Genomic DNA, 24,405 nt, shown 5'->3' with positions numbered 1-24,405 from the left:
CAAAAGTGTAACCAAGTGGTAATTAATGCGAGACAGGATGGCATTAATCTGAGTGAAATTCCCTCCACCACCACATCCCTCACCTCTGACACATCCGGTATGCATTCATGGACAAATACAGTTCCCAAAGTGTACACATGGAGTGGCTAATGTACACAGATACCAAGTGTAATAATATATATCCCAGATAGATTATATACTGTATATTTTGGGATTGTGAGGTTATTTTAACATCTCTGAAAGGCCAGGCGCCTGATTGGACGTGCAACTGTAATTACATTAAAGACCACGACAGTAAAGCGCTCTTCAATGACCTGAATCCTCAATCAATAGTCGGGGAACTCGTCGTCACTAAAATTTCAAAGAGGACAAACTGGCCCGGCTGACCGGAGGGATACTGGTTATTGGACACTTGACAATAAAGCAATAGGCTGCGCAGCCACACCATCATTGAATTACACAGAACATAAACAGTGGAAGAAGAAGAGAAGATGAGGAGCAGAGCTTTCATTCAATAAAGCAAAGAGGTTTTCTTTTAGTGCAAGCTGCGTTGAATAGATCCAAAAAGAACATATGTTCTTTATGCCTTTATAGATACAATAGAGAGATGAGAGGTCAAGGGTCACCTGCTGGATTTGAACCGGCGACATACCATCATTTTGATCTTTGTATTACTGGAATTGTTTTGTCTTGGCACTGTCACACAGTATAGAAGGCTTACTAGACTAGACTCAAAGATAAACGTGTTAACAGACCTCGCTGTGTTCATTTGAATTACTTTTAGAAATAAAAGCAAAAATAAAAACTTGCTTTCTGTAAAAACTTTGTCACTATTGAAATGTTTATTTTCAAAAGCTTTGAGTACCAAAAGCAAAATTCTATTTATTTCAACAACAACAGCGTAAAAATATATCAGTAAGAAAATGTTTTTTTTGTATGTGTAATTTGGGTGAACTGACCCTTAAACAGAATCTGTGTCGGCTGAATTGTTATTGACGCCATGTAAAGGCGTCGTGGTTGCGTGTGTGTTGGTGATAAGGTGTGTGTGTGTGTGTGTGTGTGTGTGTGTGTTTTGTGAGTGTGGGAAGAGGGAGGGGGGTGGGTGGTCTATGAAGGTTGGTGGGAGAGTAGACAGGGTGTCCGGCACCAAACCACCTCCCAAAATAAACCCAGTCCCTGCGTCTCTGTGTCTGTCCAGTGGCAGACCCGCGGGCTCCCACAGCTCCAGCAGCAGCAGCAGCAGAGAGGAGTCTGCATGGGGCCCGGCGGCCTGTCACAGGAACAACATGTCATCAGCTTCATCGCTCCCCTAATGGCTCTCCTCTAGACCAGAGACAGTGTGTTGCCCCACCAAGGCGGCAGTTTACTCTGCACTCACACACACACACACTCATATGCGTACATAAACATTCATGCACGCACAAACACTCCCGACTGCCCACTCCCAGCCACTTACAGGCCAGCGCTGGAGAGACTAGGAGGCCCCCTTATCAAAACATGCAGCGGTGCTGGAGATAATGTCTAGCCAGACCTCTGGACTTACGCCAGACTGCCCTCCTAATCTGACGTCCATAGGAATCCCTGCAGGGAAAGGACTGCCAAGGGTCGGTAACATTAGCCAGCTAAAGTATTTATCTGTTTGGAGCTGATCCCGACTTTAAGGAATGGTTTGATATTTTGGGGAAATACACATGTTCTCTTTCTTGCCGAGAGTGAGACGAGAAGATCGATACCACTCTTGCATGTGTCTGTTGAATATGAAGTTACAGCCAGCAGCTTAGCAGTTAGCTTAGCTTAGCATAACGACTGGAAACAGCTTGCCTGGCTCTATACCAGCACCTCTAAAGCTCATTAACTCATTTGATTTTGAAACAAACAAGATATAATGTTGGAAAGTTGTATGGTGGTCATGCTAAGCTAAGCTAACTGGCAGCTTCATATTTAACAAACAGATATGACAGTGGTTTCAATCTAATTCCCTGCAAGAAAGCACATAAGAAACCATATTTCCCAAAATGTTAAACCATTCCTTTAACTTTTAAGTTACAGTCAGCGGCAGGTTATCTCTTACCACTAAAGCTCACTGATTAACAAGTTATAGGCTAATTCATGATTAAGTTTTCCTGTTTCTAGTCTCTATGCGAGGCTAAGCTAACAAACTACTAGCTTTATGTTTAGCATACAGAAATGAAGTGGTGTCGATCTTTCAAAAGGTCAAACTATGACGTGAGGCTGAGCATGTTTGCATAACACATGCAGAGATTTCTCTTTTTGAGGATGCACAGTTTAAGAATTAATACTGAAAATATTCAACCGTTCTATTTCCTAGAGCTCATCTCATCTCGACCTTTAGCAGAATGAACCTCAGACCTTCAGAGAGCAAAAGATTCCAGAAGCCGCCTGAACTTTCCTTGTTAACAGTTTTCAGTTGGGCGGCACACACCCATCCCCGTCTGCTGGACTCCTGGCACCAGAGAGGGCGTAATCAAGCCTCTCTCTGCCCTCTCTCTCTGTCACAGTTCAGCTCTAATGCGCCACCATCCCTTTGAAACTGCACTCAGCCACCCTTTCAATGAATTTCCATGCACTTTTTTTTTTTCTTCTTTTCCTTTTTTTTTCAAGGGCCACATATTTATTTTCTTTCCCTTTTCTTTGCGGGTCCGACTCTTCTCACGCTCACCACTGGAGCTAGGCGAGCCGCTGGCTGCACTAGTTAGCTCATTAATCACTCTTCTCCTCTCCCCCCTCCGTTCTGAGAAACAGAGTCACTAATTAATGGAAAGCACTTTATGACAGAACACAGGGGTTTCCTGGAAATTAACCATTAATCTAGACTCCCATTATAGGTCTAATAGCATGAGGTAGGCAAGGATGGATGGGTTTGAAAAAAAAAGACGCTTTAAAAAGACGCGTAAAAAAAGTGCGTAAAAGCTAATGCGAGCTTTAGCCGAGTTAATAACTTTGCAGGTTGATAGATGCTCAAAGACACATTTCAGATTATTTAAGTTTATGTGGACCAATACATGATTATATGGAGGCTTTTCCTAAATAGGAGGAATAACATGCAGAACAAGTCTGACCTCACATGAAGAACATTGTAATCACATGCCAGTAGGCCATTAATCACGAACAATGGACGCATCATATTTCCTCACGTTATATTTGAACAGTCACTGGATTGTTCAGTGTAAATACGCCCATATACTTCCTTATCAACCGGTACATTGGACACACTGTTGCTAGAAAACACACTTTCTTTCAGGGCATCACGTTGCATCACCTTGTGATGTCCACTGCTGATTGGTTAATTGTCCACCTGTGTGTTGACTCAATTACTGCCGCTTTTTTCATGTCACGTTTTAACTAACTATTCATGTAATCTGGTAATTATACGACCAGTTTATTTCTAAACACACTCACTTTCATTTAGCAGACAAATGCATAATCAAATAATACTCTTTCATAGCCTTTTGAGCCCCAAACCACATTCATGCAGAGTTCCAGTCAGTCCATGTTGTTGCCCCTTGGGTCAGTCCACACACCAAAAACCTTCCTCATAAAACCGGGTCTGGTTTTTGGTAAGGGCCAAGGTTGTACATGATATTTGTGCATTTGTTTACTTTCACAGTATTGTATTTAGTTTAGACTTTCATCGGGGGGGAACAGTATCTAAGAAAACGAGGAAGGAAACGGGATGAAAACAAAGGAAGAGGAAGGGAACCCAGTGTGATGGAGCCTGTCCCTCACTGATCCTAGTTCAGCCGGAGTCATGCGGACAGTGGCGCCACCGCTGCAACTAATGGCTGTGGTCACTCAGAGGACCTTTTATTTCTTTTTCCTTTTTAAAAAAAAATGAAAGCACAAACAATCAAGCAAAGTAATGAATAGAAGCAGAATTGACGTGGCCTGTCTTAGTTGTTATGACAACGAAAAATCAGTTGCTGATCCTCACTGAGGTCAAGAACCCAGAAACAATATGTATTTGTGAGTTTACAGCTTTAGGGTTCCATTCATATAAACTGCTGGGATGTCAATGCAATGTTGTGTGCATATTTTTAAGAATTTTACGGCATTTTATGCATTTATCAGAGAGATTACAGTTGACAGGCTGCCCGTTTTCTGATTTGTTATGTTGTCCTCGGGTCACCTCAGACACACAAACGATGCGCTTTGTGTAGTCGATGTTTCTCAAAGGCAAGAGTAACGTGAAGATAATTCTCATAGACGGCTGAGCGTTTCTAATTCTTCTGAGACGGCAGCTTTGAGGACTCACTTTGGCCAACAAATTAAAATACACAGAACACAACTTTAATGCGTTAATAACACGTCTGTGTTGCTTGATTTGTTTAATTAATAGCATCCAGAAAGACAGGAGTCAGAGAGGTACGAGGACGGGTATGAAATAAAATTAAAGGTCATATTACAATTGTAACCCTGTAAGCCACAAGACTTCCAGGTCAGCTGCATGTTCATTTTTGGTAATGATGTTTTTTATTTATTTATGGTATCATCATTAGACTCAACCAAGCAAATAAAAACATTTAAGCACGGCACTAAAATTCCTTGTCAAAACAATGAACCTAAAATACCCACAATACAACTCAACGCCAAGTTTGGTCACAGATTCTGCCTCAAGCAGTTGCGGCCTGGTGGCATGAAATGGAAATTTAGTGGATCCTTTTTTTTGTGTGGGTGTGGCGGACACACAAATTAAACACATCCACGTGAATATGCAAAGGTCAACGCTTGTGAGGAGGTAGAAACAGAGAGAAGGGCTACTTACAAACAAAGACTTTCAGCCACCAGACTTGTACAAGTACGCATTTATTCCTAAACCTGGTATTGAATACATAATATTATTATTAATTTATGTGACGTAACGATGGGAATGTTTGTATGCAGACACCTAATTCATCTCAAAATATGTTAGTCCAAAAGCAGCACGTTCCATGAAAGAAAAAAACAGAAAATCTTACATTAATCTACAAATAGCCGTGTGGCACGTTAACAGATGAGACATTACACCTGGTTTTATTATTATTTGCCTTCAGTATGCAGTTGGTGACAAACAGCAGCAGATGAGCGGCTGGCAGGAGGACGAGGCGAGATGGTAAACGGAGGCGACAATCTCAGAGGAGGGTGAAGCGCTTGCCACCAAGTCTGATGCTCAAGATGCTCTTACACACACACACACACACACACACACACACACATACACACACACACACACAGTCAAATGCAGCATTGAATTCTTCACAGCTTCCTTTTAAGGCTGTGCTGGGAGCTGTGAATGCCGCCCGGCCGGTGTCGTCTTTAAGTTAAGGGATGATGCTGGAAATAGTGATGCTTATTCGTTATTAGCGAGAGAAAGCACGTCCAGCAGCACGAATACCGGCCACCCCTTCACTTCAAGCCCAAACCGTGCAAACTGTGCTCGGATCAGTTTAGTTTAGAGTCAAAACAAGGTCGGAGCACGGCAGAGATCATAAACTGGAAAGCGGACTACACCCACCGCTCTGCCAAACACACTCAGAGAGCTCTGATTCTGTTTACACAGCGGAGGCTAAATGTTCAAGGGAACGCACTCTGCATCACATGTAATTGCCTGGGATTCTCTCTCCTCACTTCAAAGACAGGGAGCGCTGTGGTTCAAGGGTCACAGGCTCGACCGTTGCCCAAATGCCCCCAAATTTCCTGTTTTGTCTGGGCCCGTGAGTGTAAAGGCACCTAAAAATGTGAGGCCACGTTCTGCTGGAGATAAAAGGGTATCTCAGGTTTTTTTGTTAACGTGTAAGCATTTATTTGACTCTCGCTGGCATAATAGCTTTAAACTGCTGAGTTTTTTTTGTTACACCCAGCCTTTTAGATGGAATGCAGCTTCGACTCCCTCATTTCATCTCGTCAGGATGAACCCTTTTTTTTATGGCCGTGGTAAACAAGAACCTCTCTCTCCCACCTCTTTTTCTTCTCCCTCCATCTTAAATCAGCAGCCGAGACAGCGACACTCACATGCAACAAGTTATTTTAGGAGACGCTCAAAGTAAGAGCAGAGCAAACGCCGTGTTATAGAGGGGGGAAAGAGGAAGTTTGTATTCCACGGAGCTCAGAACAAACAGACATTTCTGCACATCTTCCGAGAGATGCATGTGTGAGGTTTTTTTTTGAGGGGGTCGGGTTACATGCAAGTCAGTCGGCCCCAGTGCTAAATTACACAGCAGCATGGTCCCTCTCAAAGCCCACATCTGGGATTGGCCCTGACAATTGGGTGCCGTGCTGCTCTAATTTTGGTTACTTTGTTTATAACCCTATAATAGAGACAGTATAGGACCACACGGCAGGAACGGAGGAGGGCAGGACACAGGCAGAGTAAAAGCAGTCATTTCCAGAGAGAAAAAAGCTTCAGGGGATTTAAGGAAGAGCTGTTTGAATTCCTGTGTGTGTTAAATTAAACTTTGTGAAGTCCATATTGTTCCGTTTCCATTTTAACACACATCAGAGTGATTCCTCTTGACAACCCACTTTTATCTTGTAGACTTCAGCATGGACAGAACAATGAGAGATATGTAGCTTAATACACTTCGTCAACACTGGATAAAAGAATAAAGTCATTCAGTAGACTTTATAATAAACTACATGTCCCCCCCTAGATAAAGTCTCAAGTCATCGGATGGAAACAGGAAAACAGTTGGCATTTCTTCAGTATTTAGGGATTAAACTGTCTCAAATGTGAGACATTAAAAAAAACATATAAATACAGGTGATGTCTGATTTGTTGCAGCCAATAAAGTTTTAATGTGATTTTCCACCCAATTAATTTTTCTGATATTATCTTCAAAAGTCTGAATTCAGAACAACTCACTTGCTGTCCTCTAAAGCCGAAGCTTCCACATCCTTCAGGAGGCTGCCGAGCTCACGTCTCCAATTACACGTAGATTCAAATATTGAACAGGAAATCATAGAAATGTATTTTTTTTTAAAGAATTAACTTGTTTTTTGTGGATTTGGTTTAAATCGATGCACGTCGCTGTCAGATGAAAATCACAAATCTTCAGGTTCCTTCTTATTCAATCTGTTTTCTATTACAATGAGTGGACTCTGATATATTGTTGACAAAACAGAAAGAAGGCCCTAATGTTAACCAAAAATAAAAATGAATAAAACTTCTTGAAACACATATGATGATCAACTCCACACTGGAGGGAACATTTTATTGCAAAACAATTATTTTCCTTAAAACTTCCAATTATATCCATTGATTTTGTAAAGTAGGATAAAGAATCAGTAGTTTTTTAAAAATAAAATTAAGTCAAATGCATTGTTAGGATTGAATTGTAATTCAAATTACTTTGTCACGGTGGCTTGTAAATGGGAACGTTTTGTGGAGGTCTGCAGGGGGCAGTGTGACCGGATTGTGCAAAAGGCAAAAATCTTAAACTATAATGAGGATAAATGAGATTTTGACCGTGACGTCATCTACAAAGGGAACACTTCATCTACTAGTTTCGGGAGGAAATTGGATAAGGGGAGAAAGCAGAAAAACAAACATGGGAAAACAAGATCCCACCGTATCAGATTTGAATTGAGTTTAACTTAATAACAACATTTCTTAACGTATAAGTTATGAGCTCCTGGCTATCTGTATATTAGATTCTGTGTATAAAAATACTGCTCCGTCTGCCCCACAGCATCAGAATCTCTTCATCTGTCTGCGCTCTTGTCTCCTCTGCTTCTTCTCGTTCACTTCCTCTGGCGCCGACGGGCTATCGGCCATAAACCAGGGGCCCAGGAAGTTCACCCACAGCAGGTGGAGGGCTCGAGCCGGGGCCTGATGCACACACACACACACACACACACACACGCACGCACACACACAGGAACCAGATAAGATTATGACACATGAGGAAAAGGAATAACGGGGACCCGGAACGTTTTCTTACCAGCATCCAAAGATACCAGAAATAAGAGGAGATTGTGCTGAGAACTTGTACTATAGCTGTGAGCAGGATGACATCCTTCAGGTGCCTAAAAACAGAACACACACACAATCAATCATCACTCAATATTACATGTTTCTGTGCACAATTTATTCATTTGATAGAGAAATGACACTGATATACTGTAATGCTTCGTATGTATATATTTCACCACAAATATATATAGTTTTATTTACAAAAACTGATCTATTTTTTCATCATTGCCTTAGTGCTGACTGCTGTTTATTCTATTTTTAAAGGTTCTCCACTCGACACTTAGTGCATTAATATAGCAGCAAACTGCTACTTGCTATGAAAAGGTATAGTGGAGTAATGTCTACCTGAGCAGAGTGTGAAGGCGCTCTCCCTCTGTGTGTGTTGTAGTCCAAGTATCTCTGCTGTCTTTACATAGCCGCGTGCCTTTTTAGTGCATGTTACTGCATGTGAGCGTGCACGGCTGGCTAGCTCACCGCCTCATACAGCTGACGACACCGTCACCGCCCCTCCACTAAAAACGGTTTAGCTGTGTCAGCTCTGTTGGAGTTGTTTGCACTGTTAGCGCTGTTAGCTGCAAGCCACTGGCTTAGACGTGGCCACGTTTGAAATTTGAAATTTTAATTTAGCACCTTTGAATTCAATGACAACAGTCAAAGTGCTTGCGGTGCCGTGTCCGCCGTGTTCATAGCTTCCTCTTGCATGCGTGCTTACGATCGGGAACCTGGTCGTTATGTTTTTATAAGAGGTTGACGCCCAGAAATGTCCCGATCACAGCTAGATAAGAAAATACTTTCAGAGGCAAGTTCACTTCTAATGGATCTGAGAGGGATTATTTTTGTATGAGTCTCTATACATTGTTTTTAGGAAATTCCTACTCATTGTGCTTTTAAACATGATCACCTTTAAACAACAATATAAATTCCATCCTTGATGCAGTGGAGGAGGTCGACCAGTATTCTCAGCCCTGAGTAATGTCTGAAAGGCTTCCTGTCCTCAACATGCTCCACTTATAACTTTAAGGACAGAATTCTCAAAACACAAGCTGTTTCACATTGTTCTTATAGTATATGTAAACTAAAGATGGTGGGTTTTTTAATAGTCCCAGTGTACTTGAACTTGTATTTTGGGGATTACTTACTCCGCCATTCCCTGCTCCATGTTTAAGTCTATTCCTCCGTCCAAGAGACTTCCATCCTCAGCAAACACGGGCTTGGCCATGGCGGACATGGAGCGGTAACTCCCGACGTACACCGATAGTGCGAACCCAAGCAGGAGCTGCAGGAGGCGTGCAAGGTGTTAGATGTCGTGGAGGGGGTGTTACATTAGATCAGTGTATTGAGATGTTTAATATTGATTAGATGAACTCACCCATGTCCAAAATGTAGACGAACTGTAGAAAACCAAAAGATTTACGGCAGCGTATATTGCCTGTGTAGGAAGAGCAGTATGTTTGAAGTGACAGTGTAATGGTGGTGGTGGTCATCAACTAGTAGTTACAGTATTAATCTGCAACTATTTTTTTTTTTTTCTTTAACATTTCATAGACTAAACAATTACTACACCAACAAATATATTTTTGCTATAATTTCTACCAAAGTATCACGTTTCTTTAATATCCCTGGTAATACTGCTGCTATAAACTACTTTGACATTATGAATAAATAAATAAATTGGAATTTTGCAATAATGTGATGTCAGTAAAAAAAATAGAATAAAATGAATACTACTCCTTCGAGGACAGCAGCGCCCGTCTGGCTGACATTTAACAACATGACGTAAACGCGGCGTTGAGGTTCTTACGTTGGCTCCGAGGATGACTCTGGTGTAGAACTTCAGAGTCGACTCGTTCTCCTCGTAGATCTGCTTCTTGCCCTTTGTGCCAACTTTACCTTTGGGCTGAGGGGGCAAAACACACAGAGAGCAGTTTCAGCATTAGCTGGCTGTCTCTCAGCCACATCATGCATTTTGGGGTAAATACAGACTTACTTACTGATACAACTAGATATCTGACATTCAACTCGCAGTTTCTGCTTGATAACACTCAATCTTAAAATCTAAAAGATTTGTGAATTTTGTGTGTCCTCAAGTTAGGATGTATTTATATACGATCTCCAGCTAATCTGAAATTAAACCTAAATAATAATAATAAGGCATTCTCATAACCTTGGAGGTTATATTTGAGGATGGGGAAACATGTACCATTGAACTTGGGCTCCTGTTAGTGTTGGAATATCACAAGAAAACAGCAACGTTTTTTCTCCCTCGCCTGAATCTTACTTTCACACATGTAACCTGTCAGCTGATTCACTTCAATGAGGCCCGGCCCTTTTGTGAATCCATTTTTCAAACAACACTGTGTTAGTGTGATGTTCTTCACCGACATGTTTTAAAAAAGGTATTTAGCATTGGTACCTTTATTTATTTATTAGAAGAACGGAAATTAAAGCTACTGTTCTGGTAATATTATTCTGTGTTTGGAATGGAATGTCAATTTACTTAAAAGTATATTGTGTTGCTCTAGATCCTTGTCTTATATGTAAAAAAAAATTTTATATTTCTTTGGTATACTTCATTAATTCAAAAAGCATGACAACAGACTGTAGCTCAGGTTCAGAGTACATGTATTTTGTGGATTTTGTTGTGTTTTATGTCTATTTTTTTGTACGTTTGTAAAGCCTTGCAAACTTAAACAGAATGTACAATGTCTAATTGGGTTATTATGAAACAGAAAGTCATATAAGGAACTTCTATAAGAAAACACCACATCTCACGTACAAATCGAATGACCAGGAAGTGATAAAGAAAAGTATATTTGCGCAAATTCTGTCTCGTCTAAACTGTCATTTTTGTGGGGCGTAAAATGGCATTAGTGAATTGGATATCAGAGTGAATCAGTCAGTAGTGTCTGTGTTGCGACTGCATGTGTCTGTTCCTCTCACCGCCATTCGCTCTCTGAGCCGCTGCTGTCGATCTCCTCCGCTGCGTCGTCTTTGACATCGACCACCTGGGACCCCCCGCCGCTTCTCTGCGCTGTTAGATTACAAAACGCATCAAAGGAGCACCTCGCTAGTCTCCCTGTGGCCCGACGTCTTGTAACACATCAGCATTTGCAGCTGTGATCGATGGAAGTCGGGGAGCGCAACACATCCGGCGCATGAAGATGTCGTCATCAGTGAGCCTTGTGCCGTGGCTGAAGCGGCTCGGCGGGGGGAAAATATGAAATGGCTCCATCTGCTGGTCATAAAAATATAGACTCGATAAATAGTCAAATTTGTAACGTTACCAGTGGGGGAAAAACATAATTAAGTAAACATATATATATATATATATATATATATATATATATATGCATAACAAGTTATTGATATTGTATCTGATAATACTTAAAAAAAAAACCTTTTAATTACAGGACCTTAACTTGTAGGCCTCATAGTTTTATGCTTTTGTTTCGGACCTAAAATATCTGAGTACCGGTACTCTTTCCACCACTAATTTTTAATTTTTTTTATTTAAGAATATCATTAACAGTCAGTTAACAGTTAATTACCCTTTCTCTAACGATGTCATATCAATGAAAGCCCATTTCTGCTGGTGTCAGGAAAAAAAGAGAACTTCTCTCAAAATAATGACTTAATATCTCAAAATAATCTCTTAGTGTAGTATGTCATTATTCTGAGATACAAAGTCAATATTTTAGGATAATAAGTCATTATTTTGATAAGTTTTCTCACTATTTTGAGTAACTAAGTCTCTATTTCGAATACTAAGTCATTTTTTGAGAAGGTTTCAGTTTTTTCTGATAGTATTTGTCATTATTACAGGCTAGTAACAAGATTCCCCTTGTTAAGTCTTTCGCGTTATGGTGTTATAACACTTCTCGGCCACCGTAGCCCGAACGGCAGAATTACTTTCCAAATAACAACAGAGGCTCCTTCTGCTGCTGCTGCTCGTCTCATCGTGAAACTCTTATCTTCGTGTCGGTTATCAAGCCCCGGCTTCCCTCATAGCTAATCAGTTGCTAGTACAGTCGAATAGCGAACCTCGCTCCTGAACCGACAGCCTGTACGCTTTAAAATGGAATATCTGCTCCAGGTGAAAATAGGCGCTCTGGTCGGTTTGCTGCTCTTAACGCTGCTTTTTGGATTAATCCCGGCTCGAGTCAAATGGTTCAGAGACACAAACGGGACAGGTAGGTAAAACCTTCACATAATCGACTGTTAATGCTCAACATTGAAGTTCATTAAAAGGCAGCTTTACGTCACTGTTAAGATTCATATTTCAAAATAAAAGTGTGCGTTGATGTAGCCTCCAAACTCAGAGGAAAGGTTTTTTACTTTGATTGGATTACTTGTTTCGTCATTACAATGTTGCCGAATGAAACAGGAAGTCGCCGATTCATTTGCGGTTTTTCATTCGCATCCAGCGAGTTGCAGATAAACACGCTGAGCTTCAATTTTTAAAAAAGCTCAAAAGTTGTAATGAAGTTTGGTGTAACGATACAAACGATCAGAAGGTAACGTTATAGAGGGAGAGAGTGGTTAGTTAGGTTTGGGTTTTTTAATCAGTGATCACACATCAAACACCACCACCGGAACTAATAATAAAAAAGATAATGTATGCAACATAACATAATGATTATGGATAAACGTTCGTGTATAAGTTCACCACAGCCATGAATGAGACTTCCTCCCTCACCCCTGCAGTCAGCTGACAGGGATGGAGCTAAACATTCTTGTCACATGATCATATTTAACGCACTAAAAGGCACAATGGGGATGTCTAGATGCTTAACTTTGTCTTTTCTTTAAGCAGAACTTGGAAGTGATAGTTTCATTTCTCTCCATTACACCCACCAGTGATTTTTTTAGTGAGTCATTTTGACTTCACTTCTGAGGTTTCGTAATCATGATGTGTCACATGATCTTCCAACAATTATGATGACTTTGGTAGGATGGCAGTGATTGGAAAATGTCCAATGCCTCGTTCACATTGTGATTCACTGATCTGAGAAATGAATGAAAGCAGCTTAAATTGAACAACATGCTTTGTCTGCCTTTTTTTTTACAGAAACCCACCGCACAGTTCTGAGTCTGATCAGCTGTTTTGCTGGTGGGGTTTTCCTGTCAGCATGTCTGCTCGACATCGTTCCAGATTACCTGTCTGACATCAACGATGAGCTGGATGCTCGGGCGGTGGAGGTAAGCCCACTCAGGGTCTGAATACATGATCACCTCTATTATACACATGTGGGCTGCAACTATTTTTTCTTATCATCAGTATATTTCGTGTATGAAATGTCAAAGTATTAAAATGGTCATTTCACAACGCTGGAAAACAAATAAAGCAACAAATCTTCACATTTGAGAAGCTGGAACCAGATAATGTTCAGTGTTTTCACTTAATAAGAGATATTTAATCTTTCCATGTATGTTAATTACTAAGGCCATTTTATTTTCTTTCAGAATAATATATTGTTCAGCCATAATTATTCTTCACTAAAGTGAAATAATGAAAAAGACACAAATAAATGTTGCAAATAAAGTAAGAACGTTTGAGCTACTTTTGTTAATATAATGTTGTTTCTGTTGGGTTTTTTACGTAGCATTTATCAGCCCCCTTTATTGATCTGGGATCTGATTACAATCTGTGCTTCCTGATTCTTTATCAAAACTGAGCCTGCAAATTAATGAAATCTCTCTCCTCTCTTTTCTTGAACAGACCAATTTCCCACTTCCAGAGTTCATCATGGCTGCTGGCTTCTTCATGGTGCTCATACTGGAGAGGATTGTCCTGAACTGTAAGGAGGTACGAGGGGCTCAGGAGGAGAGGGCGCCCCTCATGCAGGACAACAGAAACGGGCACGGGCACGGACACGGACACGGACACGGGCACGGACAGAGCCCAGACCTGGAGAGCAGCGGCCACCACGTCCACGTTGACTTCCAGGCTCATTCGCCCTTTCGCTCCTTCATGCTCTTCCTCTCCCTCTCGCTCCACTCCATTTTTGAGGGTCTTGCTATCGGCCTGCAGAGCACAGACTCAAAGGTAAGAAGATCCAACGTTTGCAAAGTAAAGTGTATTTTAGATCCACCATGTTTTGTAGTTTGCCGTTTTCCTCTTTGGTGCATTGCAGAGGGTCAGCCACAGGTCTACGAGAGGCCTACAACTCCACAGGGAACCTTTGACATGCTGGAAGTTATGAACCATTTGTTCCTTTCTTTTTACACTCTTCTAGTTTTATTACACATCGTGCACTTTGGTACACATTTGTGCTTGGGAATGGTTTTTCCCAGCGTTCTCATGGAACCAGAGGAAAGCAGGGCTGCATTTTATAGCTTCAGGACGCAGGAAAGGAATCTGGCTGTCATGAGAGTCAGATCTGCGTCTCCTGGTCACAAGACGGCCTCAGTAGTCTGAACATACCATTAGTGTTGCCTCAGGACTTCAACTTCATGTGCGTGTGTGTGTTTAAAATGTAAATCCCCTCTGCTTAAGCCCTCGTGTTCAAGGGGGAACTTAGTACTTACATGTATGAGTAACTACACAACTGAGAAATGGATTCGTCAACTAATTCAGATTACTTTCTTAAAAACGTTTTCATGCTGAGTGACTTGTAATGTGTGAGCACATCTCTGCTAAACGCTGAAAGATTTAAAGTGGTGCTTTAATATGATTCCAGTTTTACAGATCTATCGATTTCAAAAAGAATCAATTAGTGAACAAAATCTTAGGCATGTTTGTGTACGTCTTTGCTCTCCAGATTGAGAGTCTTTTTCTTTTTATCTGCTGGTTTCACAGCTTCTTGCAGGTGAAGTCTGTCTGTTGCCAGCAGGGCGTCGCTATCTTTTACCTGCTTGTAAAACCATTCTTCCCCTTTATTTTACCATCATTAGTCATAGATTTGATTCCATAGTGTTAGATCCTTGGTGTATTTGTTTTTTTTTTGTATATATGGATGAATCATCTATTGCAGTCCATCTAAGAATATACTATTTTATATTTCAATATCAGTACATGTTATTGCATTGTACATTTTCTGTAAATAAGACGAGAATTATTTCATATATAAAATGAAAAATCAGCGTGATTCATTGATGAAGCGAAGATGAAAATCGAATTTTGCTATAAAGCAGACCTGCTATCTTATTGGCATAATTTCCAGCAATTAACCTAATATTACAATCTCAAACATGTAGCTACAATGATATACACATCTCCTACGGTGATATATGTTGTCTCATAGTAGATATTGTCATATTTACACACTTTTATATTCAAGCAACATAATTATTTAACTTTAAAAGGAACGAATGACCATCAAACCTCTCTGTTGTCTGCAGGTGTTAGAGATCTGCATCGCTATCCTGGTCCACAAGAGCATCATAGTCTTCAGCCTGTCGGTGAAGCTGGTCCAGAGCGCGGTCCGTCCATTCTGGGTGGCCGCCTACATCGGCGTGTTCGCCATGATGTCGCCCGTAGGCATCGCCATCGGCATCAGTGTGATGGCGGCCCAGCTGGTGGCCGGGGCTCTGATCCAGGCCATCCTGGAGGGGCTCGCGGCGGGGACCTTTATCTACATCACCTTTATGGAGATCCTCCCGCATGAGCTCAACTCCCCCGGGAAGCAGCTCCTCAAGGTGCTCTTCATCCTGCTGGGCTTCTGCGTCATGGCAGCGCTCACGTTCATTGGCTGAGAGTCGTCTGAGGATGTCACACGTACAGAGTTGTACAGAAAGACAAACTTTCATCGTTAGAAATGAAGAAGGAGGTTTGCTGGCGCACTTTTGCTCCAAACTCTGGAGTTTTTAATGAGACCGATGAGACAGAAGATGGCTGTTGCTCTATTGGTTTACATTTCAAGATCCTTTTTTTTAAATCACAAAGAAGGAGTCTGTGCGATTCATGTATATATATATATATAACGTTTTAAGAGGATTTTATGTAAAGAGAAACCACTGTATGCAGTAAGTAAGTTAGTTGAAAGACTGGGAGAAGCTCAGGGGGAAGACATGTCAGATCACAGCCCCCTCATTTATCACAAGACTTGTTTGGAAACTTGCATGGGACCTGCAAACCAAACAAGAGCCTCTGACCTTTGACACTATTGAGGAAAGCATACAAAGCAAAGGGCCATCTTTAAGCATGCAATCGAGTCAATCATTACCACAGGATCTTTAATATTCACATTTTATTTGAGGCAAATTCAAAACGGGAAGCTTCTTCTTCCCATGAATGACCGTTTGTGCCTTTTGTTTTCATACGATATGTTCTCTACTACAGGCTCGTGTTGGTGGTTGGAGTCACTTTTTATTACTCTTAACGAAGGTTTAAACACTGGGGACTTTAGTGCAATGCTTTTAGATGTCATTTCCAGCATTCAGCTGCTTTTATTTCTCATTACGAAATGATCAACGTGTTCTACATTTGTCCAGCGAACTTCCTTTTTATACTGTTTGCGCTACAACGAGCTAAACAAGCTGATTCCTGTCATTTACTTCTTATTGACCTTTGTCCCAGTTAAGTCCATTCTGATTTACAACTTTGGACCTTTCAAAGAAGTTCTTCTTCTTTTTTTGAGTGGACAAAGAAGGAGGGTTTACACAAAGAAAAGTGCAAGATTAAGAATGAATTCTGAAAACTGATACTTGAATTATTTCACTAGTGCACATACTATTGTGTCAAGAAGTCAAAGCAAGCAGGAGTCCACAGAACAGCACCGTGGCTCCTCAGTCAACACGTATATTATAAGTCCATGGGTGTAACTATAGTTGTAAATGTCTCTGTTTGCTCACAATTCCTGTTTTGGTCCGTCATGTGATGGTCAGATGTTCAAAGAAATTGCAGAAAGTTGGTAGGTGTGGGTTGGTTGTCGAGATAAACTTAAAGAAAAGGGGCCAATTCAAATGTGGCCTTTTTACAAATGTATGTTTTTTTTTTATTTTTTTTTTTTCATTGAAAGTAATCTGAAGACTAATGAAAAAAAAAAAATAGCATGAAACTGTTCCCCTTCACTTCAGTGTTGTTAATGTGCTTTATATCAGAATACCAACCGGTGCATTATAATGTGTTTGAACATGTTTCTGATTCTTGCAAGACGACCTGCAGTTCAAATATTGTTTTAGGCCTTATGGTTGTTAACCTCGTGAGAGATCCTTGTCTGCTGTGTAAACTTAATGGAAGTAAAGATCAAACATACATTTTCCGCCTACTTGTTCCGTTGTGTTACCTCTACTAATTACTTTAAACAAATATGTATTGTATAAGAAACATACTTTATATTTATAGTTATCTGAACAATATTATGTTACACAAGTTGAAAATACACAAAGTACATGTTGAAACAATGACTGTGCATCCTTTATCCTTCATGTGTCGGTTAACATGTTGTTAGTACATTGCACCGTTTAGATACATACTTGCATGTTTCTGAGGGCTTGAGATTCAGGGGCTCTTGTTCGAATCGATGAATTATAAGTTAATGTGGCAGCAGATTACTGGAGCCACTAGGGGGCAGTGTCGATCCTCGGATTGATAGTTCTTTATGGTGGATGGGTGGATGGATGGATGGTGCTTATCAACCATCGGGTGCTGCACTCTGTAAACTTCATTAAACGTAGAGTTGAAGACCCTGTGAATATTTGATGCATCCAAACAGCCGACTCCATTTGTCCTCCTGCCTCTCAGAGGGACATAACGGCCAGGAATTCCTCCACATCAAAGGACTCAACTGTGTACCAGAGACTTGCACAGTCACATGGAGACACCGTTAACCCCTGTTTGTGTTTGCGAGGGAATAGGATGGTCATTCATGAGCGTCCACTAATGAGAGGTGATGGAGGAACAGTACGGTCTGCCTGCCAGGTCTGGATGACAGAGGCATCAGTGTGATGAGACCCAGCAGAGCCTCCAGCTTCAGCGTGGGACGGAGGTTTCCTCCGTTCGTCCACAGCTCATTAACCTCTTCTATGGGCTCCACGACAGCACTCAATAAACCGACGCAAGCTATTATTCTCTGGGGGCACAATGTCAACGGAAGGGAAAATACGTCAGCCATGTGTGAACGTTTAAAACTTTTAACTCACATGAACAATCATTAGTTTAATGCAAAATTCAGTTCAGTCCTTCCTCTCTTAAAAATAGTCCTGAAAATATTTACTATTTTTTGGCACATGGTTAGTTGACTTTCTTAAACTTTATTGTCATATACATGCATGTGAAAACGTGAAGTAGCAGTGGGCTGCTGTCATTTGGGGGTTCAGTCAGTGTCTCGTTTGAGGACACATGCAGAAAGAAGTTGCCGGGGGTCAAACTGCCAACCTTGTGGTGAGAGGTCAACCTGCTCTACCAGACTGTCACTGTTATATTTGTCTTTTAAATCATGTAGACAGACCTAGGAGACGTTTAGCATATCTAAGCATAAAGACCTGAACCTACTCCCATTAAAATTACAAATGTAAGCAAACATGAGTCGATTCTCAAATACTGTAATTAATGACCGGCACCGGGAGAGAGCGGCATATTGTCTGATGCTGTGCAACCATGGATACGTAATCCGTAATCTGGGTCCCAAAACATGCTCCCTCTGATGAGGATTTCAAGGAATGTGCAGAGAGGAATGTGTGAAGGTGAGAGGTGGTCGTTTCTCTGTAATATGACTTTTTTTCCACAGGCAGAGTATCGAGCTCAAAACCTTTCATGTCACATGTGTTGGGTTAAATGTCCAGTCGATATGATGTGATGTGCAAGAGGGAAGCAGCTGCTGGAATCTGATTTTCAAAATATATTCATGTGTGATGAAAATTACCACCAGACCAGAATGCGGGGGTCCTGGGTGCAACATTGTTGTGATTTTAGAAATGTCAATTTCTTTGTTGTTGTTCGAAGTTTTGTGAAATGTAATGTCTGTAATATAAAATAATATGTTTTCTATTGTTTCACTATGTTTTGTCCAATGTTTTTGCCCCTCAGGACCATCTTAGTGTGGTCCACAGTGATGGTCCAGACCAGCACACCTCCCCTCATCCATCCAGTTTGCATTATGTAGATTAGCCACCCATTGTAATCCACTGTGTCCTTTTAATCCTACTTTGAGTGACGTTTTTCAATAACTCCTCCCCTCCTGATCCCCTCTCCTCTTGCCGTCTCCTCTGCCACTCTGTCTCACTCCTCTCATCCCCTCTGCATAAAGGTAAGGCTGCTCCACTCTGCTCTTTAGCCACGCTAACCCTTAAATACATCAGGACATAAAGATGAACAGTGAGCATGATGAGGATGTTGGTATTATTCAGTGTGATGACTAACAGTAATCAATCAAACAAAACGGATGTGATCAGCAATACTTGATTGCGTGGGATGTTGAATTATGTTCTGTATTTGACTTAATTTACACCCATTTTATATGTAATTGTGTACAGAAAATCTGCAGCTGGAGACGAGCTACAGGTTATCTGTGATACATTAATACGGTATTTGACGCCATGCCATTAAGTTAACATTATTTGGCCACATATGTTTATGAATTTGATTGGTTTGAATGAGATTGCTTGGTCAGTTATATTTGTACTTTCCATGTTTTTGTGTACCTCTTCATCGTGATGAGTTTTACAAAAAAATACATTCTGTAATATTTGAAAATCACAGAACGAATTTCTCCTGTATGTATGAAAATGCAAAAAGTTCAGTTTCTTTGATGCACATTATATTATTTATGTTTTTGCAAGGTCGTTTTTTAATGGTTTGTTCATTAAAATCTTCTTTTTCCAGCAGCAAACAGTGTTTTTAATCCAGGAGGTTAAAATAGGGATTCCAGAAATACCTTCAGAACAGCAACAAGTGCTGAAGCAAGTGTTAATCTGCTGTGTTTTTCAGATATCACCAGACATTTATGTTGCTTGTCTCTGTTAATTGAATGTAATAGTAATTAATGAGGAACCAATTTGGGCAAGATTATGTAATTCAGTTTAAATGGTATTACTGTATTGTGTCAGACTCTTATGAAAGAGGATGTCCGCTCCACTGACGAGGAAAATAATCTGTTTTCATCTTCAATATTCACTAAACCAAAACACCTCCTGTTGCATTAATGCAGATTGTTTATGTAGATTTTCTAATCCACTAACTGGATTCATGCATTTCTGATGACCTCTGACATGAACAAAACAAAATGTCTGGACAGCTCAGAAACAAAGGTTTGACGTGCTGTTTGTTTCTTTCTCCACAGTGTTAGTGAAGCTGCTGTGAAGCTGCAACATGGCTGCAGTAAGTTCAACTCCTTTGCAACAAATCAAGAGCGAGCCCTTGAGTTTCACTCTGTCTTGTTGTTTAAGCCGTTTATTGTGCGTGCCTGGCCTCGATTCACCAGGTTGGTCCGGCTTTAAAGGAATCGGTCTTGGAGGTTTGAGTGTCAGCGCATGATGCTTAATGCTGCCATTGTGTCAGTAGATGCTGGCTCCGGGATGGACCCTTAAGCCTGTTTTTAAGAAGTCCTTTCTGTAATCATGTGAAGCAGATTAACCGGCCGTTCGCTGGTGGGCATCGTTTGGGGGTCTGTTGCTGTAATGAGCTGCCAGTGAAGTATTCAGGCAGTAAACCACGTGGAATAGTTGTTTCAAAACCTGCAGCTAACAAGGCTTAAAATAGTGACGCTATATGATCATTTATTTTATAAAAGCTTGTCTTCTTCATGCAGACTGGATCTTTCCGTATGGTGTCCGAGGAGGAGCAGGCCATGAGGACTAAGCTGGAGCATTTGACAGTGAAGGATCATGGGCCGGTGTTTGGGCCATGCCACAAACTGCCTGCACACACTGTGCAAAAGGTGAAGAAACAATACCTCAATGGGGTTCACATCAGAATATTAAAGGCAGGTCGGTGTCTGTCTGATGTGCCTGGCTGTTGTCGTTCCCAGGCGAAGGATGAGCTGACTGAGACGGATGAGAGGCGGGCGGCGTCGATAAAGGACCTGCGGACCATGATGAAGGAGAGGGCGGCCGAGGGGGACGACCTGGCCAAGCTGGTGCTGGAGCGCTTCGGAGACCAACCGGACTCACTGATGCTGCGCTTCCTCAGAGCTCGCAAGTTTGAAGTGGTCAGAGCCCACGAGCTCATGAAGGGTTAGTTATTAGTATTTCACTTCCAATACAGAGAGATAAACTGAGACATCAAAAGGGAGTTTTTTTCTTTGTGTCAGTTTCTGCAGACATTTTCCAATCGCTGCTGTAATTGAGGGTGAGACCTCTTTTGTGCTCCTGCGTTGCATGAATCCTGCCCATCAATGAGACAGGGGCGGCATGTGGTCATTAATTGGGGGCTTAGAGATGCTTCTGAGTTCCCCCTGACAAAGCCCTCCTTTGTGTCCAAATAGGACAGCAAGTGTACTTTACTTGTTGATCTCCTGGGAACCGCGCATGTGCTTGATTGGTTTGACACTCTTATGAGAAGATACCATGCTTAGGACTTAGGAGTCACTGTAGAAATTGTATTTGTAATTATACAGCCAAAATGAACCCAACTGTAACCTTAAATCAGCCAAATTAAAGCCAGTGTTCTTAGCATTAATACTACTGTTCATGTAACCACAGCCTCTAACTGAAAAAGTATCCAAAGTTCACTTGGTCAGCCATTGCTATTGCTGTAAAAGTACTTGGTCCTCACAAAGACATAAGCACAAGTAACCACACACACACACACACACACACACACACACACACACACACACACACACACACACACACACACACACACACACAGTATGAATATGAAGCAGAACTTGTTAGTGAGAGAAGGGAATGTGATGTGAACGTGAACTCGTCTCTAGGGGTTAATTGCTGCTTGCGAGTAAAAACACTGCACACACACACACACACACACACACACACACACACACTCTGGGTTAATTGGTGCCTTGGTATGAAGAGGCTTCGAGCAGCACTGTCGGTGCACAGTGGTGTCATTGTGTTTGGCACATCAACAACCTGCACTGAACACACTCATACTGTACACAAAGAGTTTGTGGACCATTAGTGCCTGATAAGTGTGTGTGTGTGTGTGTGTGTGTGTGTGTGTGTGTGTGTGTGTGTGTGTGTGTGTGTGTGTGTGTGTGCATGCGTTGTGGGGTCCTCTAGGTTATGTGCGCTTCAGGAAGGACTACCCCGAGCTGTTTGAGAACCTGACCCCCGAGGCGGTCCGCAGCACCATCGAGGCGGGTTACCCGGTGGTTCTGCCCAGCAGAGACAAGTACGGCCGCGTCGTGCTGCTCTTCAACATCGAGAACTGGGACCTGGAGGAGATCACGTTCGATGAGGTAGCTGCGAAGTATCTTCAAAGAAAATTCAGAAGCATTTTATTGATTTTTAACGAGTCTTTGTGCACGTCAGATCTTGAGAGCGTACTGCGTGATCCTGGAGAAGTTACTGGAGAATGAAGAAACCCAGATCAATGGCTTTGTCCTGATTGAGAATTTCAAGGGCTTCACCATGCAGCACGCCTCGGGAATCAAGCCAGCCGAGCTCAAGAAGATGGTGGACATGCTGCAGGTCAGATCGGAGTCTGGGAGGAAAAGATGACAATGTCTTGATGTGCGACCACAGCAGTCTTCTCTCCTAAAAGTAGATTCCCACGCACATGTATCGAGAATACGTTTCAAAAGAGCCTGCTAAAGACCGTGTATGTAGGAAGTTGGGGTGGGGGATGGGTTGGACACTTTCAACCAGGAGACTGCTGTTTGTGTCTTATCAAGTACTTCTGTATAGTTTTGGTCTTACATTTAAATCTTTTTGCCCGTTTTTGTGCAGGACTCTTTCCCTGCCCGCTTCAAGGCGGTCCACGTGACCCACCAGCCCTGGTACTTCACCACCACATACAACGTGGTCAAACCCTTCATGAAGAGCAAGCTGCTGGAGAGGGTATGGATAGAGAAGACCGCCCCGCTCTTTAATCTATATCCAACATTCAGTTTTGTCCAAATCTGCATCAGTCATCTTCTCTGAACTTCTCTGCGTAACTTCCCCCAGGTCTTCGTTCACGGCGATGAGCTGAACAATTTCCTCAAAGAGTTCGAAGCGGACATCTTGCCAGCAGATTTTGACGGGAAAGCCTCCGTCGCAGACTACCAGGCCGTTGCCACCAAGCTTTTTGGCTCGGAGGACACTGCTCTCTGAGAGAACAGCCAAGTCAAACCCAAGAGTTCTAAAGTCCTTCATCCTAGATGCTTCTCTTGTGATCAGATCAGGTCTATTTTGAAGCTAGATTGACGTTTTTGTATTATCATTCAGGCAAAAAGAAGTATGTAGAGTTAGGAGCAGGGGATGGGTTGCTAATGGTGATATAAAAATGGGAAAGAAAAAGGATGTTTAGATGTTACAGTTAATGTTTGTTACTTCGCAGCGCTGACATTCATTGTTACTTAAAGAGGCAGAGGGGAAACGAGGGAGTTGATCATGTTATGACCTGTCCACCTCCAAAAATGAGTCAGTTCCTCGCCTTAAAAAGGAGTTTCATGTCGTACAGAGTGGCCTTGTGCCTTTATGATCACAGTTTCACAGTCTCAGGGGTTTAGAAAGATATGAAGAGGGAAAATGATGATGGAAACGCCTGCATTTGATTATTGTTTTAGAAGCAGCTGCCCCTGGATGCAGTGCCAAGGAAACACTTCTTTGTCCCAACAGCCTTGTTTGAGTCTCCGATGCCTGATGAACCACAAAACTCCATTCTGCAATTTGCACTGGATTGGAAAATGTTCAATTAAATGCATTTTTTGTGTCTCTAGTTTTATATGAATTGTCTTTTTTTATTTGACTTCTTGTTGTAACATTACCAGCTAAACCACAGGGCTTATTTTAAGCAAATTCTGCGTCGTAAAGGAGGTTTTAATGGGACTGAATAAGTTACCATGGAAACTACTCAGTACCATGGAAACTACTCAGTACTAGAATGTCCTACATTCCAAGTGTTACTTTAAGCATCAAATAGTTTACATCAAGTACCTAAAGTAAATGTAATAGCATCAAATATTGCGTTAATTGGACTATAATCAATAGATTAATATATGTATCATATTGCAGCTCATAAATGTGGGTAACATTTTAATTACATTGCATCCCACTGTGTAGCTTTATCTAGAATAATATTTTATTTGCTAATATTTTTGTTATAAGTAAAGTTACTATTAACTAAATTGATCAAATAATAACAAGCACAATATTTGCCTCTGAGATGTAGTGGAAAAAAAGTTTAAAGTGGCTTTTAATGGATATACAAGCAACCTGAATACAAGGACCTCAAAATTGTATTAAAGTACAGTACTTCAGTATATATACTAAGGTACTTTCCGTCCATCATCTGCTGGATTGAAACTGGAATTTCTCCAAAGCTAGTTAAAGTTAAACGCATGGCTGTAACCTTCAGGTAAGTAGCGATGAGTACACTTTTGAGATGC

At 41.4% G+C, this 24,405-nt stretch overlaps 3 protein-coding genes across 3 annotated transcripts; 2 read left to right on the top strand and 1 right to left on the bottom strand.

Annotated features, from left to right (window-relative positions):
• Positions 1-7,176: 7,176 nt before the first annotated feature.
• tmem208 (transmembrane protein 208) lies at positions 7,177-11,112 on the bottom strand. Its single transcript, XM_084010204.1, has 6 exons — positions 10,910-11,112; positions 9,771-9,866; positions 9,339-9,398; positions 9,109-9,245; positions 7,938-8,022; positions 7,177-7,825 (listed from the first exon to the last, which is right to left on the bottom strand). The coding sequence occupies exons 1-6, from the start codon at positions 10,913-10,915 to the stop codon at positions 7,688-7,690; spliced, it is 522 nt and encodes a 173-aa protein (XP_083866330.1). The 5' UTR covers positions 10,916-11,112; the 3' UTR covers positions 7,177-7,687.
• A 794-nt stretch (positions 11,113-11,906) lies between these two features.
• On the top strand, positions 11,907-15,695 carry slc39a1 (solute carrier family 39 member 1). Its single transcript, XM_084010638.1, has 4 exons — positions 11,907-12,159; positions 13,038-13,168; positions 13,689-14,015; positions 15,311-15,695. Exons 1-4 carry the CDS (start codon positions 12,045-12,047, stop codon positions 15,662-15,664), a joined length of 927 nt encoding a protein of 308 aa, XP_083866764.1. The 5' UTR covers positions 11,907-12,044; the 3' UTR covers positions 15,665-15,695.
• Positions 15,696-19,096: 3,401 nt separating this feature from the next.
• rlbp1a (retinaldehyde binding protein 1a) lies at positions 19,097-23,732 on the top strand. The gene is made up of 8 exons (XM_084024345.1): positions 19,097-19,158; positions 20,191-20,228; positions 20,659-20,787; positions 20,878-21,082; positions 22,094-22,272; positions 22,346-22,504; positions 22,763-22,873; positions 22,982-23,732. Exons 2-8 carry the CDS (start codon positions 20,220-20,222, stop codon positions 23,126-23,128), a joined length of 939 nt encoding a protein of 312 aa, XP_083880471.1. The 5' UTR covers positions 19,097-19,158; positions 20,191-20,219; the 3' UTR covers positions 23,129-23,732.
• Positions 23,733-24,405: the final 673 nt, after the last annotated feature.

The sequence above is a fragment of the Eutrigla gurnardus genome (genome assembly GCF_963514095.1).
Source record: "Eutrigla gurnardus genome assembly, chromosome: 1".
In the NCBI taxonomy this organism is placed as follows: domain Eukaryota; kingdom Metazoa; phylum Chordata; class Actinopteri; order Perciformes; family Triglidae; genus Eutrigla; species Eutrigla gurnardus.
This window is presented reverse-complemented; position numbering and strand designations above follow the sequence as displayed.

Bases quoted from the DNA above. Each gene is read 5' to 3' on its own strand.
- slc39a1 (XM_084010638.1), top strand. From the start codon at position 12,045: ATGGAATATCTGCTCCAGGTGAAAATAGGCGCTCTGGTCGGTTTGCTG. The intron at 12,160-13,037 runs GTAGGTAAAACC...TTTTTTTTACAG, and splicing joins CAGAGACACAAACGGGACAG to AAACCCACCGCACAGTTCTG. The intron at 13,169-13,688 runs GTAAGCCCACTC...TTTCTTGAACAG, and splicing joins TGGATGCTCGGGCGGTGGAG to ACCAATTTCCCACTTCCAGA.
- rlbp1a (XM_084024345.1), top strand. The intron at 21,083-22,093 runs GTTAGTTATTAG...GGGGTCCTCTAG, and splicing joins AGCCCACGAGCTCATGAAGG to GTTATGTGCGCTTCAGGAAG. The intron at 22,505-22,762 runs GTCAGATCGGAG...GTTTTTGTGCAG, and splicing joins AGATGGTGGACATGCTGCAG to GACTCTTTCCCTGCCCGCTT.
- tmem208 (XM_084010204.1), bottom strand. The intron at 9,399-9,770 runs GTAAGAACCTCA...CTTCCTACACAG, and splicing joins GAGTCATCCTCGGAGCCAAC to GCAATATACGCTGCCGTAAA. The intron at 9,246-9,338 runs GTGAGTTCATCT...CGCCTCCTGCAG, and splicing joins CGTCTACATTTTGGACATGG to CTCCTGCTTGGGTTCGCACT.